A 16,292-nucleotide genomic window follows, 5' to 3' on the forward strand; every position below is an offset into this window, starting at 1 on the left:
CACCCACATTAAAATCGCTTGATGCTTTAAATCAACACCAACCATTCTTTAATGGATTTCTGTGAAAGAAAGGTATCTCTTATAACTGGCCACAAAGAAACTAGCAATATGCTAAAGCAGAAGACTGGCATTAATCAGATCAGATTTGTGGGTGGAGACCTGAGATAATCTTGAATATAAAGCTCTGCTGTAGTTTTTCAGCATCTTCTGTTTCAGTGTCTGGATGTCTAAAAATGATTCATGATTGAAATTTCAATACTGAGAAGTGGGGGAAGGAAGGAAGGAAACAAAGCATTGATTTTTATTACCCATCAATGGAATGCTAAATTATGGAGATGAGGGATATGTAACATTTTAATACATGTCATGACCCCTAAAACCTGCTTTTCCTAAAAGGTTATGTAAAGGGATTATTGAAGAAAACCAGAAAGAGAAAAGCAGGAACATGGACAGGTGATGGCAGCTGATTTACACAAGAGTGCAACCAGTGTTTGTGTTTGTGGTATACACAGCACAGTAGTTGGTTTTCTTATTGATTTCTTCTCTGTTTAAAAACGGACACCTAGACAGGTGTAGATATGATCTAGACACAAAGGAGTGTGTGACAAATTTAGAAGAAGGACTTATTAATTCTTCTAGAAAGAATTTCAAACAATATCGTCTAAATCATAATTTTTTACACTGGTTTAAAGGTTTCCCCCACTTCACTCCCCCACTTCATTGTCATTTAGCTGCAACCAACAGGAAAACTATGAGAAATCTCTAAAATCACAATTCCATCACTGTGGAATTGTGGACTTCTACATGTCTAGGTCATATCTACCCTTGCCTGGATGTCTGATTTCAACAGAGACTTAATCAATTAGAAACCAAATTATTGTGCTGTGCATGACAAACACACATTTAAGATAGCCTTGATTTAGGTTATCTTTAGCCACTAGTTTTGTTACCTAATGCAAGATGGTCAGCCAAGCTGTCTATAGGTCACATGGTCCATCTTTCACTATTGACCAGACCTCTAAATTCTAAATTATCTAGGGCTCCTGAGATGAGTTTTCCTTAGCTAAACAAAATATTTCATGTAAGCACATTCCTACAATGTTACAATAATGAGAGAGGGAAGATGAAAGAAAGGGACAAGAGGCGACTTCATCTACTCACTTGAAAACAGTAATGAAAAGGCTGCTGGCTTCAGTGAAGGTGTCTCAGCCATGGGGAATTGAAGGAGTGAGGGTGTGATGGGCACCTTCTGGTATCTCACCTCAGTAAGAAAGGGAGAGCACACAGGCCCACAATAAAAGATTGCATCTGTACCAGTGGCAGGAACTGGAGCACCTGATGGGACATGATGAACCTTGGAGTGTTCCCTGTGTCTCTTTCCCAATACAGTCTGGTTTACTTTATTTGTAGTTTATATACTCTGTATATGGAATTCTCAGTATATTTCCATACCAGCTTCATTTATTAGCAGTATCTTATCTGGTATATCAAATAACTTTTTCTGTAGCTAAACAGAAGTAAAATTAATTTGTTCTTGTAGGGAGAGAACGCCGTTCAGAAGTTGAAAGGCTTGTTCTCTGTGTGTTTGTATCCTGTGGTATCTAATTCTTTGTTAAGTGCATGACTGAAATTTAAATACCCTTTGTGCCTAGAATTTATGAATCACTTTCTTTTTTCATCTTTGCTGGCTCATAAGCATTCAGCAGGTGTTCAGAGCTTTATGGTTTGCATGGTGCTTGTTTTTTTGACTGGTTTTGATATGTTTTCTGATTTACTTCTCTTACATAGCTCATTGCTCAGTTCCTGTAATTTTTCCTCTGAATAATGTGGGCTAGCACTTGTTTAAAGGACATAATACAATGCCATAGAAGAGACATGGGAACACAAACTAAGAAAATTCAGTGGATGAGCCTTTGGTCTGCTGTGATCTTTCATACTGCTTATGAACTGTAGCTGTATGATGGCTATATTTTCCCTAGTTCATCTACTTCAGACCCGACTACATTTTTTCTTCATCAACTCACACTTGCCAGAAAGGAAAAGGCTATTAGTATGAGCAGAAGTCTGTAAAGAACTGTGCTTCATTTAGTATATCCAGCTAAATCTCAGGTTGGCACTATTCTGCCTGTGACACCTGTAAAAATCTAGGGGCAAATTTTCAATCTCCAAGTAATTTTCAAAACTATTTACTGCTTACATACTAAATGGAAAATGTTATGAAGAGCACCCTTTTAAGTAGAGTTTGTTATTTTGCTGCATGTTGTCACAAGTGAGACAGGGAAGACCCATTTTAAAACATGTCTAATCATTTCAATGTAGTATCTTATTTCACCAGACTGTCCAACAACTTGGCAAACTCAATGATAATGAACAAACAGGTCCAGTTCTGAACACAGAGTACCTCTTGTCTAGCTGGTAGCAGCAAAACAACCTCACCCTGCAGTGGATCATCTGGCAGAGGAAAATGCAATGCACAATTTGCTACCATTTTCCATTAGCTTTGGCCCACCCTGCACTGCTATTGAGTTACTCAGAGCTGGAATAACTCCTGGTGCTATTCCCCATTGGAAGCAGAACTTGGAGGAATGGAAAACAGACTGGTGATCACACAACACAGACCTGCCAAGCCAAGCTGATTCCAGTCATATTGTGCTCAAAAAAAAAAAAAAAATTTATGTATGCTTATGTATGTACACATACACACATGAACAGTTTTGCATTAAATAAACCCCACTAAAATAAGTGTCCTGGGCACACTGATCTAACAGCTAGTCCAGTATCCTAAAATTGTGCTGGAAGGTTACTGCAATTTCCATTCCAGACATCTGCCTACATCCAGCCTCCTCTCTAGGCAGATGAAAACCAATGGAGCTAGATGATGATGAAAACTTGTGAGGGCAATGCAGTTAACACTTGCCCCTTAGAAAGAGAAAATGTGATTTTTTTCAGCATGAGCATGTTACCAAGGCAGCAGCCACAGCCTTGCAGGGCCAGCACTGCTCTGAGCCAAGGCTGTAGCTGCAAGGTCATCCTGGAAGGGACAACACTGGAGCTACTGCCAGAAGAACTCCCTGAATGGAAACAGGCAGCCTACTTTGGTGAGGAGGCAGGAGGTTTTATTGAAATGTATGAACAGTAGCATTTGTGAAAGGAGGAGATTGAGTTACTCATGGCTGAAATAAGTTTATTCAGCCTTTGATGAGAAAACTTCTGTCCAATACATTATTCACTGGCATTATACAAACAGTTCTAGAAGGAATGTGTTTAGTCATACCATCTTGAAATGGCAGAATTCCGGATTTGATCCAAAATTTGCGAATATTTGAGATTATATATACTGTAAGAAGCCTTTCTGGGTGTACTGGGACCCAAGGGTCTATAAGAAATGCCTCCCATCCAGCTTTAAAATAATATTTTTTTTCATGTGAGAAATGTGGAAAAAATATAATTGCAGCAAGGCTGTGAGAAAATAAGGGTTTCTGGTGTAACTTTTACCTGTGACCAGCAATCTCAGTATTAAGTTAACTGTTGTGTAAGTGAAAAATTTACTCAGAAAAGCCTTCAAGTAATAGCTTGAAACTTAGATATTTTCTTTTTAAAGTTTTTATAATTCTGGATGAACATCCATGCAAATGCAAACATTTACAATAGATCTGCAAGACACAGAGAAGCATTCATTATTTTACCATAATAAATAATTCCACTATCACAGAATTATGCATGATAAATATGGATTTTATACACATGGATGTATTATTAAAAATTGCAAGTTTCATAAATACACCAGAACAGTAGTGGGTTTTACTCTATTTATGGCTAAATTTGTGCCTGCAGTAAGAATAGTCCTATTGCTGAAATGATTTCCACATTCAACGTACACGCTGCTGATCACATCAACAACCACAGAGGCATTGCAAGGCATCTCCAAGGGGAATGGGCAGACTACTGATCGCTGCACTTCTGCATCCATTCACACGTGCCTGGGAATTCCTGTCCCTTCAGCACCTTCTCCTTTTCTAGCAAACTCCTGGGGCCACAGAAAAACCCATTCTGTCATGTTGCTGGGTGCAATAGTAATGGAAACCTGAACACATTGCATACACAACGGTATTTTAGGAGGAATTAAACTCCTGATTCACACCCCATATATTCAGCTCTTCACGATACTGCAGTTTGGTAAATCGTCTGATTTATCAATCTGAACTCGGTCTGATAAATCGTTTGACTATTCTTTCTTTGTAGCCAGGACAACATAGAGGAGATGTTGTCTCTCAGAGGTTCTCTCAATGACTCTCTGACTTACTGACATTTGTTTTCCTCTTTGCTGACAACACATTCATTTTAAAATGAAAGATCTAATACAATTTTATTCACATCCAATACATGTGAATGCTGACTGGAAGCACTTGGTAACAATGATATTGCTGAGGCCTGCTACCATAGGGTATAAAAACCTAGCAGATCACTGATTTCATCTCCAAATGAGATGGTGTATTTGCAATGTTAAAGAAATGACTAGATGTGTCCTCACTGTGCATCACTGCTGGCTCTGCTCCTGCACCAAATTAAGTCAGCACTGTGCTCTTGATGCCAGACATGCTACAGAGATTTAAGGCAGCTGAAGACCCATCCCACAGACTGCTGCTCCAGGTGTTGGTGAGACAGAAGGCTGAATGTTCTGGGTCTCACCTGGCTAAATAACATGCTCATGGGTGTGTGGATCATTTGGGATTTTGCTGTAACTGGTGAGAAGATGGGAGGCAAAAGACTCCTCATGCCACTCTTGTGTCATTTGGGCAGTGAGCAGTGAAGTGGGACAGACAGATCTCAGGACTGCCAGCTTCAAAAGAAACATCTCTTCCATAACACAGCAGAGTCCTGAACCAGATCCCTAGACAAAATTCCTAGCTAACCAGTCAGTGACATTCACCACAGGCTGAGAGAGCACTATTTTTTCCAATCTCTTTCTGTCAAAACTTTTGGTGCAGAGTGAAAATAAAATCCAAACCCCAGAACTTACTCCCAAATGGAGCCAACAACCAACTCTGGTTGGCCATGCCTTCCCCCACCTCAGTGCAAATCAGCAAATGTTGAGCTACTATGACTCAAAAAAAAAAAAAAAAAAAAAAAAAAAAAAAAAAAAAAGTCAAGTGTTCACTTGATTAAGTAATACAAAAAAGATTAAAGTGTCAAGCTCGGTTTCATAGTGGGACCATGGCATGGCAGACATTGTCACAAAAAGTTATAAAAAACCACAATGACTTCAATCCAGTCCTTCATTCTTTCAAGACATCTGTCACCTTTCTCAGACTTTTCTGTGATACATTTTTAAGCCACAGACTTCTAGCAAAATACCAGTTTTGATTGCAGACTGGATTATCTCATGAATATTTTGCCAGCCTATCTGCATAAAAGATCTCATCTGTAGAGTTGTGTTTGCACCTCATTATGGTTTGTCCCTCCATATCCGCTCTTTGTATCTGTTTGGTTCATCCCAGCTTTCCCATCAGTACCTGTATGTCCATCAAACCCCAGCCCATCCCCCTGTCTCCTCCCAGATTATGTGTCCATCACCTGGTGACCATTCCCCTTTGTCCAGATCCTTCTGGCAGGGTCACAGGGTAACTGGACCTTGGCTCTGGGACTCCTCCCCCACCCCCTCTGAGGCCTTGCCCCCCGAGAGGCACTCCCATGTCCTTCCCCCGTTGGCTGTTTGGGTTTCCCCACCCCCCTATATCTGGCTGCTCTGGGCAGGGACACCTTCTCTTGCTCCGGATGTCCTTTGAGGTCAGATGTGGCCTGGGATCTCTCCAGGCCATCATTAAACTTTGGAACTAAAAAAAAAAAAAGCCTACTGTGTCTCACCCTTGAATCCACGGGAACAGATCCCCTGTGGACCCCGGCCAGCCAGGCAGTGGGGCAAGTCAGGCAGAGGGAAGGAACTTCTCCTTGGATCCCGGGGGGCTTGGAGAAGCTCCCTCGTGGTCCCACAAGCAAAGGAAAGAGGTGCTCTCCCTCAGGATTAGTTCCAAAGTTTAATGAGGGCCTGGAGAGATCCCAAGCCATATCTGACCTCAAAGGGCATCCAGAGAAAGAGAAGGTGTCCCTGCCCAGAGCAGCCAGATATAGGGGGCGGGGAAACCCAAACAGCCAAAGGGGGAAGGACATGGGAGTGGCTCTCTGGGGGCAAGGCGTCCGAGTGACCACTGAGGCGGGGGTGACGGAGGAGTCCCAGAGCCAAGGTCCAGTTACCCGGTGACCCTGCCAGAAGGATCTGGACAAAGGGGAATGGTCACCAGGTGATGGACACATCACCTGGGAGGAGACAGGGGGATGGGTTGGGGTTTGATTGACATACAGGTACTGATGGGAAAACTGGGATGAACCAAACAGATACAAAGAGGGACAAACCATAATGAGGGGATATACAGTGCAAACTACACTCATCAGTTTGTTTTCCACCAAGAACATTCCTTAAGGCATTAGAAACAAAGGTCAGCTATAATTCTGAGCTCCATTTTTCAAATACTCACTGAAAAAATAAAATTTAAGCAAAATGCATGGGAATATACTAAAATAGTAGCAGTGTACTGAAGAATTTTCTTGCAATATTTTCATGTTTTATTATATTTGGAGTTCTAACTACAAGCAAAGCAAATTTGCAATGTTTACTGGAATTTTGTCTTGCGCAGTTTCAGTAACATGAAATGCATCTCTACTCAGATAGATTTCATGCTGACCATTCCTCCTCTGAAAGTTAGACCATACTTTTTATTGTCTCTTTATTGCAAAATCATAAGGAAGCTCTGACAAGTGGATGAGGTGAAAACTCTCCATTAACATATTTGAAGGAATTGGTTTATACTGGACTTTGGGAGATCTATGGCACAGCTTCATTTGGTTTGGTCTCTGAAAGTTGCATCCAGATTTTGTATACACAAAACTGTATTTTTGCATTCATACCACTCTAAATCAGAAAAGATAACCATGAATTTAGCCTAAAAATGAGTAAAAGAAAGTTCAAGCCCGTAATTTTATAATTTCATAGTTACTGTGTTGACATAAAAATAGAAGTTATCCCTACTGCTTCTGTTAAATGCCAAAATGTTTAGGGAAAACAGACCCTGATTCCTGACACATTTTTCAAAATGAATACTTTCTTTGCTTCTGTATGGCAGAAAACCTAACAGATTGCTGTAATATAAAAAGTACCAAAAGGATGCAGCATCTATCATTGTTCCAATTGATTTGCACTATTATTCCTACTTCCCCACCTCTCTTCCTCCTGATCTTTGTGCAGATGCTGCCAGTAAACAAAATATTCTCAGCTTTAGGTTCCATAACTGTTCCCTGACCTTATTGTGGGAAGTTCTGGTACTGGATTACAACATTTCTATAAATGTTCCCTGATGTTGTTGTGGGAAGCTCTGGTACTGGAGTACAATATGTTTGTGTTCAGTAACATTGGGGCACTGGAGAACTAAAAATAAATTAAAAGCAATCAGGATGCTATTATGGGTTGTATTTAGTGTTTGAAGATCATAGTGAAAAATGTACATAATATGAGATCAGAAGGAGAAAATGGCAGTATGAGAAGGATAAGAAGCTACTGAATGGCTGTGGACTAACGGAAAGCACTTAAAAAGGATTTCAGACCCAAAATCCAGTCTTGAATAGCAATGGGAACTTTACAGAGGTCTTGAATAAACAGAACTATAAAATCAGATATATTATAAGGTTCCTCTGCCCTGCCTAAAGCAAACAGCTCACTCCTCAAATGAAATTCACTCACCTGTGAATGATGTGGTATCTCTGCAAATAATCCAAGGAAAGTGCCAGCTCACAAATGTACAGTTTAACAGTTCCCTCATTGAAGTGCACGTTCTGCTGCAAATGGTAACGCAGGTCACCTCCAAGCAAGAGATCAACCACCATGAACATGTCTTCTTCATCTTGAAAGGAATACCTGGAAGAAAGAGTTAGAGCTGAGATCTCAGGGCAGATGATGTAGTCACAGCCTTGCCTTGAGGTGGCTCTCCTTAAGGAGATCCTGGTAAGTCCCTGATTTGCTCATGCACAGAAAGGTATTCTCACTGCTGAGGTCCAGTCCTGCAAACAGGCTTCGATTGTGGTGGGACTCTGAATGTTTAAGTGTCATGCTTTAACCCCAGTGACAGCTAAGTACCATGCAGATGCTCTCTCACTCCTCTTTCCCCCCGTGAGTTGAGGAGGACAATCAGAAAAAAGTAAAAACTTGTAGGTTAAGAAAAGAACAATTTAGTAATCGAAAAAAAGGGAAGTATAATAATAGTACTAATGATAAGACCAGTAATAATTGCAATGAAAAGGAGAGACAGAAATTAAACTCAAGAAGAACAAGTGATGCAAACCCCAGTGCTAACCACCCCTGAATGATGTCAAGCCTGCCCCCCAGCTGCAATCAGCCCTTCCCTTCCAAATCCCCCAGTTTATATGAGCATGATACTTTATGGTGTGAAATATCCCTTTGGATAGTCTGGATCAGCTGTCCCATCTGTGCTCCCTCCCAGCTCCTTGTGCAGCTCCTCACTGGCAGACACGAGCCACTGAAAAGTCCTTGACGTAGGGTGAGCACTACTGAGCAGCAGCCAGAACATCAGAGTGTTATCAGCATTATTCTCATCCCAAATCCAAAACACAGAGCTGTTCTAGTAAGAAGAAAACTAATTTTATCCCAGCTGAAAACAGAACAGGAAGGCAAGCAGAACTTGAGTTACTGCCGTGCTTCTGTCTCATTTTAAACATGGATTAACACCTAAATGTTGATAAAACTGAATTTAAAATGCCTTTAAGATTTTTACATTTTTAAATAACCGTATACTCATTCAAGAGACAAAATAGCTTACAAAGTAGTACCCATAAAATGGAAGGCCTTGAAGCACACTTGGTATTTACACACATACAACTGTAGTTCAGTGCTTATGGAAAGTATCCTGGCAGCATTGAGAGCTGCTGTCTCAGGAGTATTTTCAGGATTCAATAAATATACACAATGTTCTATTAGCTGAGTATTTTTTACAGCTTGCAGTGTAGGTCCAAATTCAATAGGGACTAAAATTGCAATTTTACTGCCTAACAATGCATGTTTTTTTTCAGTCAGCAACCCATATCTTATAAAATGACAGAGTCTTCATGGTTACTGACTGAATTCTTCTGGACCCTTTCCCAGAACTGCCTGCTGAGCACTCTGAGGACCAAATTTTGATGTGAATTAAACCTTGTAAATCCAAAGGTGTAGCCAGTCAATGTACAGTATAAATATACACATATATAGTGTTTGGGCAAGCAGGAATTTCCATGTGTTTCTACTTACCTTGGCTATGCTGCCATTTTTTTGGTCTGAGTGAACCAACAGAAACTCTCTGGATTTTGTTTCTAAATGCAACTGTATAAATACCATTTTCCCAAATGGGGAATGGTAAATACCTTATTTCTGATGTGAAATCACTCTTTTCTTAGAAATTGTTTTAGAATTAATTTTAATGTGATGTTATATTATCTTATACCAGATATACATGGACTACTGAGAGGTGATCCACCATGATAGTGCCTCTTCCAGCACCTTTCTTCCCATGAGGTGTGTAATACATGTTGGCTACAGATGTGATTCTGTTCTCCTGAGCTATAAAATTTATGCCAAGAAAATGAAAAAGCGAGGGCTTCAAGAAAATCTGTGCACACCCTCCTTCCAGAGGCAGAAAGGTCTATATTAGATTATTTTAATTGACAGTTACGTACAGTTTCACTTTCATTCCCAGGCTTGCACTTACTAAAACGAGGCACTGCTTAGGGGTTGTCACAGATGGTTCATTTTGAATTTAATGCTTGTTATTCTTTCTGAACACAGTTCTAAGAAGTGACTTTTTCTCATATTCTGCTCCTCTGTTGCATTTCCGTGTGACTGCCAAATGCCAGGAGGGGAAAGTGATTTTATTTGCATTAAGCTTACTTCTCAATAAGTCAAACCTCTGAAGCAAAATGGCAAAGTAGGTGGCACATGGCGTCTGCTCACCTCTAGAGAGGCAGAATTTTGTAACACACAAACATATAAACAGGATAACAAACCAGAAGGCTTCAAATATATTCAAACTTCTCCAAGTATTGTGCATTACTGAGCCAAGAGCAATTGCAGAAACAAAGCTTAAATGTGTAGTTGCATTTAAGATTTTTTTTTCTTTTTTGACACTGTTATTTTAGGTGAAGAAATTACAGCATTGAATGGTGGTAAAAGGATCATCATAGAATGGTTTTGGTTGGAAGGGGTCTTAAAAATCATCTGCTTCCAACCCCCCTGCCATGTGTAGAGACACCTTGCACACATTAGACCAGGTTGCTCAAAGCCCATCCAACCTGGCCTTGAACACTTCCAAGGACAGGGCAGCCACAGGTGCTCTGGGCAACCTGCTCCAGTGCCTTGCCATCCTCTGAAAAGTGTTAATTTTTTCCCTTCAGTTACCACTTGAGTAAGGTGCAGATTTTCTTTCTTTCACTTTTGTATTATTAAAATAATTTTTGAAACAAAATTGCAGATTGAAAACTGTACTTAAATGGTAAGTGAAATATTGTGTCTTGTCTGGGACTAAAGAGGACTCTTGGTGTCTAAAGACATATGTCAGTAAAAATGGTACTGATGCACCTCTAGTTTTGAGATGTAAATGTCCTTAGTTATTTTTTTGAGCAGAATGTGAATGCAGGGTAAAGTGTGACTGCTGTGAACTTGCTTTTAAATCCAATGTTTATTCCCTTTTTTTTTCTTTTTAATTTATGAGTATGTTTCAAGGTGAATGATCAGTCTTGACAAAAGACCCATGAGATGACCCATGGAATGTGCAACCTTGTTCACATCCAGATAAATGCTAACACTTGGTGGAACATGATTTTAGGCTGATGTACTCCAGTTTTCTGTGCTTGTGAGTGGGGAATGGTGGTCCTTTGTCACCTGCAGGTAAGCTTTTGGCATTTGTAATTATTAATGATTTAAAAGAGAGATCAAACAAAGCTTTCCTACAGGGCTCAACCAACCTGTACCCATTCACTGCCCTGAGACTCTCAGGGCATCTCTGGGAATCCAGGCTGGGATGACAACAGATGGGTTTTGTCCAGGGGCTGTCAGAACTGCTACTGAATCAATCTCCTGCTACTGTGCCTTGCCTCTCAGGTAAACACATGAAGTGCAATCTCTAAGGATAGAGCTACAAGGCATTCCAGAAGTGGCTGTACCTCTAGAACGAAATATTTTGAACACAAACACAAAACCCAAATAAACAGAACCCTCAACAAAACCAAAAATACCCCCAACAACACCAAAACTAAACTGGGAGACATTCAGAAGAATGGCTAATGTTTGTACTAAGCAGCCTTCCCACACAGGACAAGTCTCAGATTTGTCTGGGCCATCTTGTTTAGGTCATGATTTCCTAAGAAAGGTTGGAGCAGATGATTCTTGAGATCCTTCAAACCTTTTATTCTATGATTCTGTGATCTTTCATGACCTGTGGAGGGAACACAAGTCAGTTTTATTTAGATGTTGAAGGTAGAATGATATACACCAAGACACAGTGTTGTGAAGCTCCCTATATCCTCTCTGATGTTCTGCTCTTGCACTCAGAGTTATTATTTTTCTTTTGTACTGATATGTGTCTCTGATAACTCTGCTAACCCTGTCAGAAGTGTTGTGTATACTGCTTTAGTTAAGACAAAAGCTGTATAGGCATAGTTTGAAGGAACATGTGCATGGACATGTTCAGCAGATTTTTCACCCCCTCCTTTAAGGACTAACAGGACTTTTTGTGCTAGCTTAGACACTTTTGGTTTGTCATGGGCACAAGCAATCTAGTCCTATGCCTCTCTTCCTCACACAAATCCAGTATTCTGTCTTTACATAAGAAATTAAATATTACCTTTATCTTTTTTTTCGATTGCAGTGTTTTAAGAAAAAAGAGCTTTTGATATATTGGTCTAAGAATTGAAATAGACAAGTCAAATATTGGCCATGGGAGAAAGGAATCTTTCAAAATGTTGCTTCTGGCTGGGGAGGGACTGGTGGCAAATCAGACCAGTGGAGATTAGTTTTTGAGCAAACACTGTAATTTTATTTTTGTAAGCTTCTTATCTGATCAAAGGGAAATAACATAGAAAAGGGTTGATTTGTTTTTGAAATAAACTTAGGGGTTGTTTGGGATTTTTATGTTAACCAGGTAGCTGAAAAATACCTCCCAAATGAATTGACACATTGTAACTTATGTTGAATATTAATCAATTTATATTGAATACTAATAATACATTATTAGTTACCTAAAAACAACATTTTAATCTTCCTTGAAATGAAAGAGCAAATGACTTGAAGTAATAGCGATTGTTTGTTTCTTAAGTAGTGTCATTCTCCAGTTATAGGAAAATTGCTCTAAATACAGACCCAGCCTCTGCTTTCAGTTGGTCAAAGAAAAGTTTGAATGCATTAGAATCGTCTTTCTCCAAATTAAGATAAAATAATAAAGCCCATAGCAAACAGGGAATTTAATTTTTGATTATCTTCAGACTGGAAGATAGATTATTATTGAACACAATGGAAACACATTTAAACAAAGTACTTTTAGAATAAGTTGTATCTGTTTCCACATTTATATCTGTATATTTGTTTTAATAATATCTAATTTTTGTATTTATATAATATTTTATCTATTTTTTGTAACTCTGTCATCATAAAAGCAATTACAGATGAATTATTAAGATCATTTCCCTCCCTTTAATTCCTTCTTTTTAGTTAACTGGGGTAATTTTTCATTGAAATCCTTCCAGTTGAGGCACCCAGTATTCATATATCTTGTTTCATGTGAATTACCTGGGGAAAATGACATAGTGATGGATATTTTACATATGATTTAAATTAAAGCTTAGAAAAGATTAGAATAATTCCATCATTAAGACTAAAACTAACTTCATTATCTTGAGGTAATCACTTAAAGCAAGATATGAACAGTTCATACATTCAGATAACACATCTGCTTTCCATTGAATATGACAAATCCGTGGTGTCTCCTAACTGCAAAATTAAAGAAGGATCCTTTTCCACTTTTCCTGTGGTAACATTAAAGGGACATGGTAATTTTTTCATTGACATAAACCCCCCACTAGTAACTATAGATTTTCCCAGTGTAGATGTAGATGCCATTTCTTGTTATGGTTACCTTGCTTTTTTTCTTACAAGTCCAGTTTGTGTAACTATGTTATAGAGTACTTCTCACCCACTGTAAAGCAGCAACAGGCTTAACCAAGACTTGCAGCACTGAAAGAGAACAGGTCACTTAAATACCTGAATAATTTGACATTTACCAAAGAACAGTTAACCAGAGAAGGAAAATAACAGTCCAGAGCTCTTTTGTATGGCTATAATGGAACAAAATATAGACATAATATAAGGTGGTATAAGTATAGGATATAATATAGGTGCCAAAAATAGCAACTTTCATCAGTCAAGCATCAAATCATTACAAACTTCCCTGTGCTGAGAAGGTGTGCTGAAAACTGTTGCACCCACTGTGACTGCAAATAGCAAATACTTACCTTTGAATTACATTTTTCATAACATGAAGTGCCCAAATTAACCAAATTAATGTTTTTGTTGAAGTTTGTGTGTTCTGCCAGCCAAGGACAAGCCTCAAGAGACAAAGCCTCAAGATTTATTAACTTTGTAAGCACAAATATGTAAGTATTTTGAAGGAATGTTGGAAATGTTCCTTCATAATGTCTGTTTTGTTTACATTTCTATAGATTTCTTTGTTATTTTGTAAAATGGATAAACATTAGTTATTGGAATTTGAGATTTGTGCTTGCAAAGTCTTCAAGAGAAGTTCATTGTTGGAAAGAAAAGGAAATACACCTGTTTCCAAACTCAGAAAGACACAAGTCATTTCTACAAATGTTATTAAAAACAAAGGACAATTACTTCCTTTATTCTTCCTATTTTCTTTATAAAGATATGAAAATATCTTTCAATATCCTCTAAGAAGACTTTTGATAACAGGGAATTTCTTCTATGAGGAATTAGGTTGTTCATGCTTATACCTTCTCAAATTCTATTTACTACATAAGTGACCAAATAAAACTGGTAAGAAAAATGCCTAAATAAAAAATAGCCTGAAATTAAGTTTAAAGATGACTAGAATTTGTTTCAACAAAGATAGTAATAGACTTATTAGCATAGTAAATATTTACCATTAGCTCCCATACAGGCAAGGATTATTAATTAGAGACAGTTTAGTATTTATCCTCACATAGAAGAAAATTTTCTCCCTCAAGGAGGTTGAGAAAACCACAAAACCTCTTTGATCTGGGAAAGAGCTGTTCATCATCTGAACATGAGCTGGTAATATGCATTCACAGCCCAGAAAGCCAAATGTATTCTGGGCTGCATCCAAAGCAGCGTGGGCAGCAGGGCCAGGGAGGGGATTCTGCCCCTCTGCTCTGCTCTGCTGAGACCCCACCTGCAGGGCTGCATCAGCTCTGGGGCCTCCAGCACGGGAAGGACATGGACCTGCTGCAGCAAGTCCAGAGGAGGCCACCAAGATGATCAGAGGGATGGAGACCCTCTTCTGCAAGAAAATACGGAGAGGATTGGGATTGTTCAGCCTGGAAAAGAAAAGGCTTTGGCATGACCTAACTGAGGCCTTCCAATACTTGAAGGGAGCCTACAGGAAAGAAAGCATATAGGGACAAGACAAGGGATGGCTTTAAAACTAAGAACAAGTTTAGATTAGATATTAGTAGGAAATTCTTTTCTGTGAGGGTAAAGAGGTCCTGGAACAGGTTCCCCAGAAAAGTTGTGGATACCCCTACCCAGAAAGAGTACAAGGCCAAGTCTGGTGAGGTTCTGAGCAATGTAGTTTAGTGAAAGGCATCCCTGTCAAAGGCAGCTGGAAGTAGATGAAGTTTGAGGTAGGTCCCTTGCAACCCAGACCACTCTGTGATTTTATGATCGTTCCCATATGCACTGTCAGCATTTGGCTCAGTTGGGATGTACAAGTTACACAACCACGCCTGTGGCAGGCAGTGAGCGGTAATGACTTAAACATTAAAAAGCAAAACACTAAATACCTGTTGCTTGCTTGCTCTTTTACTATGCACTTTGCTTTCAGCTGATGAAATAAACCTCATTACTGTATTTTTGCATGCACAAGCTACAGTTATTGATCAATGCTGTTTTAAAGTCTTCAAGTTCTTTGTGATTTTTCCTGATCATTTGAGATGGTTTTTTTTAGAGGACATTTTCTTTTACTCTTTCACCTGGTTCTAACCAACCAATGTTTTGCTCCACCTGAAAGAACCTTATTTATTTTTGCCTCTGTTTTTCCAAATGCTAGGGGAGTAAGAGGTCGTTTGAGGTGTGCGTTATGGTAATAACTGAATTGTGAAAAAGGGCAGGTTTAGATTTGATGTTAGGAAGAAATTCTTTACTCAGAGGCACTGGAACAGGCTGCCCACAAAAGCTGAGGATGGCCCATTCGTGGAAGTGTTCAAGGCCAGGTTGGATGGGGCTTTGAGCAGCCTGGTCTAGAGGGAGGTGTTCTTGCCCATTGGAAGTAGATGATCATTAAAGTCCATCCCAACCCTAACCATTCTATGAAGATATGTTATTTTGTTTGTCTTTCATCATGGTGATATCATAGAGAAACCATGAGAGAAACCATATGATTAATTATGTGTGGACATCTACTAAATGAGAAAGAGTTCTTACTGTTTTCTGTTCCTTTTAGGCAGGGACTAAAGAGCTTAGATCCAGTGTTTGCATATGGCCCACAGTCATGTGAGGTCTTTTACACTGTGATTAAGTACTGTTCACTGAACATTAAAATAGACACATAGGATAATTTTGGATGGAAAAGCTCATCAGATGTTAGGAATTCCAAATTCCAACCTCCTCAAAGCAGGGCTAATTTCAAACTAGGTCAGGTTTCCTGGGACCTTATCCAGGGCAGTTTTGAAAATCTCCAAGGATGAGAATTCCACAGGCTCTCAGGGAAGCATGTTCCAGCCACTCATTTCATCTTGAAGAGACATTTTGCTTATATTCAGTTAGGATGCCTCTTGCTGACCTATGTCACTTTTGTCACTCATCCTTTCAGTGTACATGAGTTTTTCTCTATCTTCATGTCATCACCACCACACCTTTGGGCAATGGCTGAAATGAATTCCCTCCCTCAGCTCAGCAGTGTCATGTCCCTGCTCTGCTCTGTAACCCAAGAACAATAATACTT

The 16,292-nt window shown here is 39.3% G+C and overlaps 1 protein-coding gene across 3 annotated transcripts in view; it reads right to left on the reverse strand.

The window, feature by feature from the left end:
• The window catches only part of STK32B (serine/threonine kinase 32B), a 156,874-nt gene that overhangs the window by 64,886 nt on the left and 75,696 nt on the right, over nt 1-16,292 (reverse strand). For all 3 annotated transcript variants that reach the window (XM_030270736.4, XM_030270734.4, XM_072928000.1), the window contains exon 4: nt 7,793-7,966. In XM_030270736.4, coding sequence (XP_030126596.4) covers nt 7,793-7,966 — 174 coding nt within the window. The remainder of the gene's footprint in view (nt 1-7,792; nt 7,967-16,292) is intronic.

This window comes from Taeniopygia guttata, chromosome 4 (genome assembly GCF_048771995.1).
Source record: "Taeniopygia guttata chromosome 4, bTaeGut7.mat, whole genome shotgun sequence".
Classification (NCBI taxonomy): Eukaryota; Metazoa; Chordata; class Aves; order Passeriformes; family Estrildidae; genus Taeniopygia; species Taeniopygia guttata.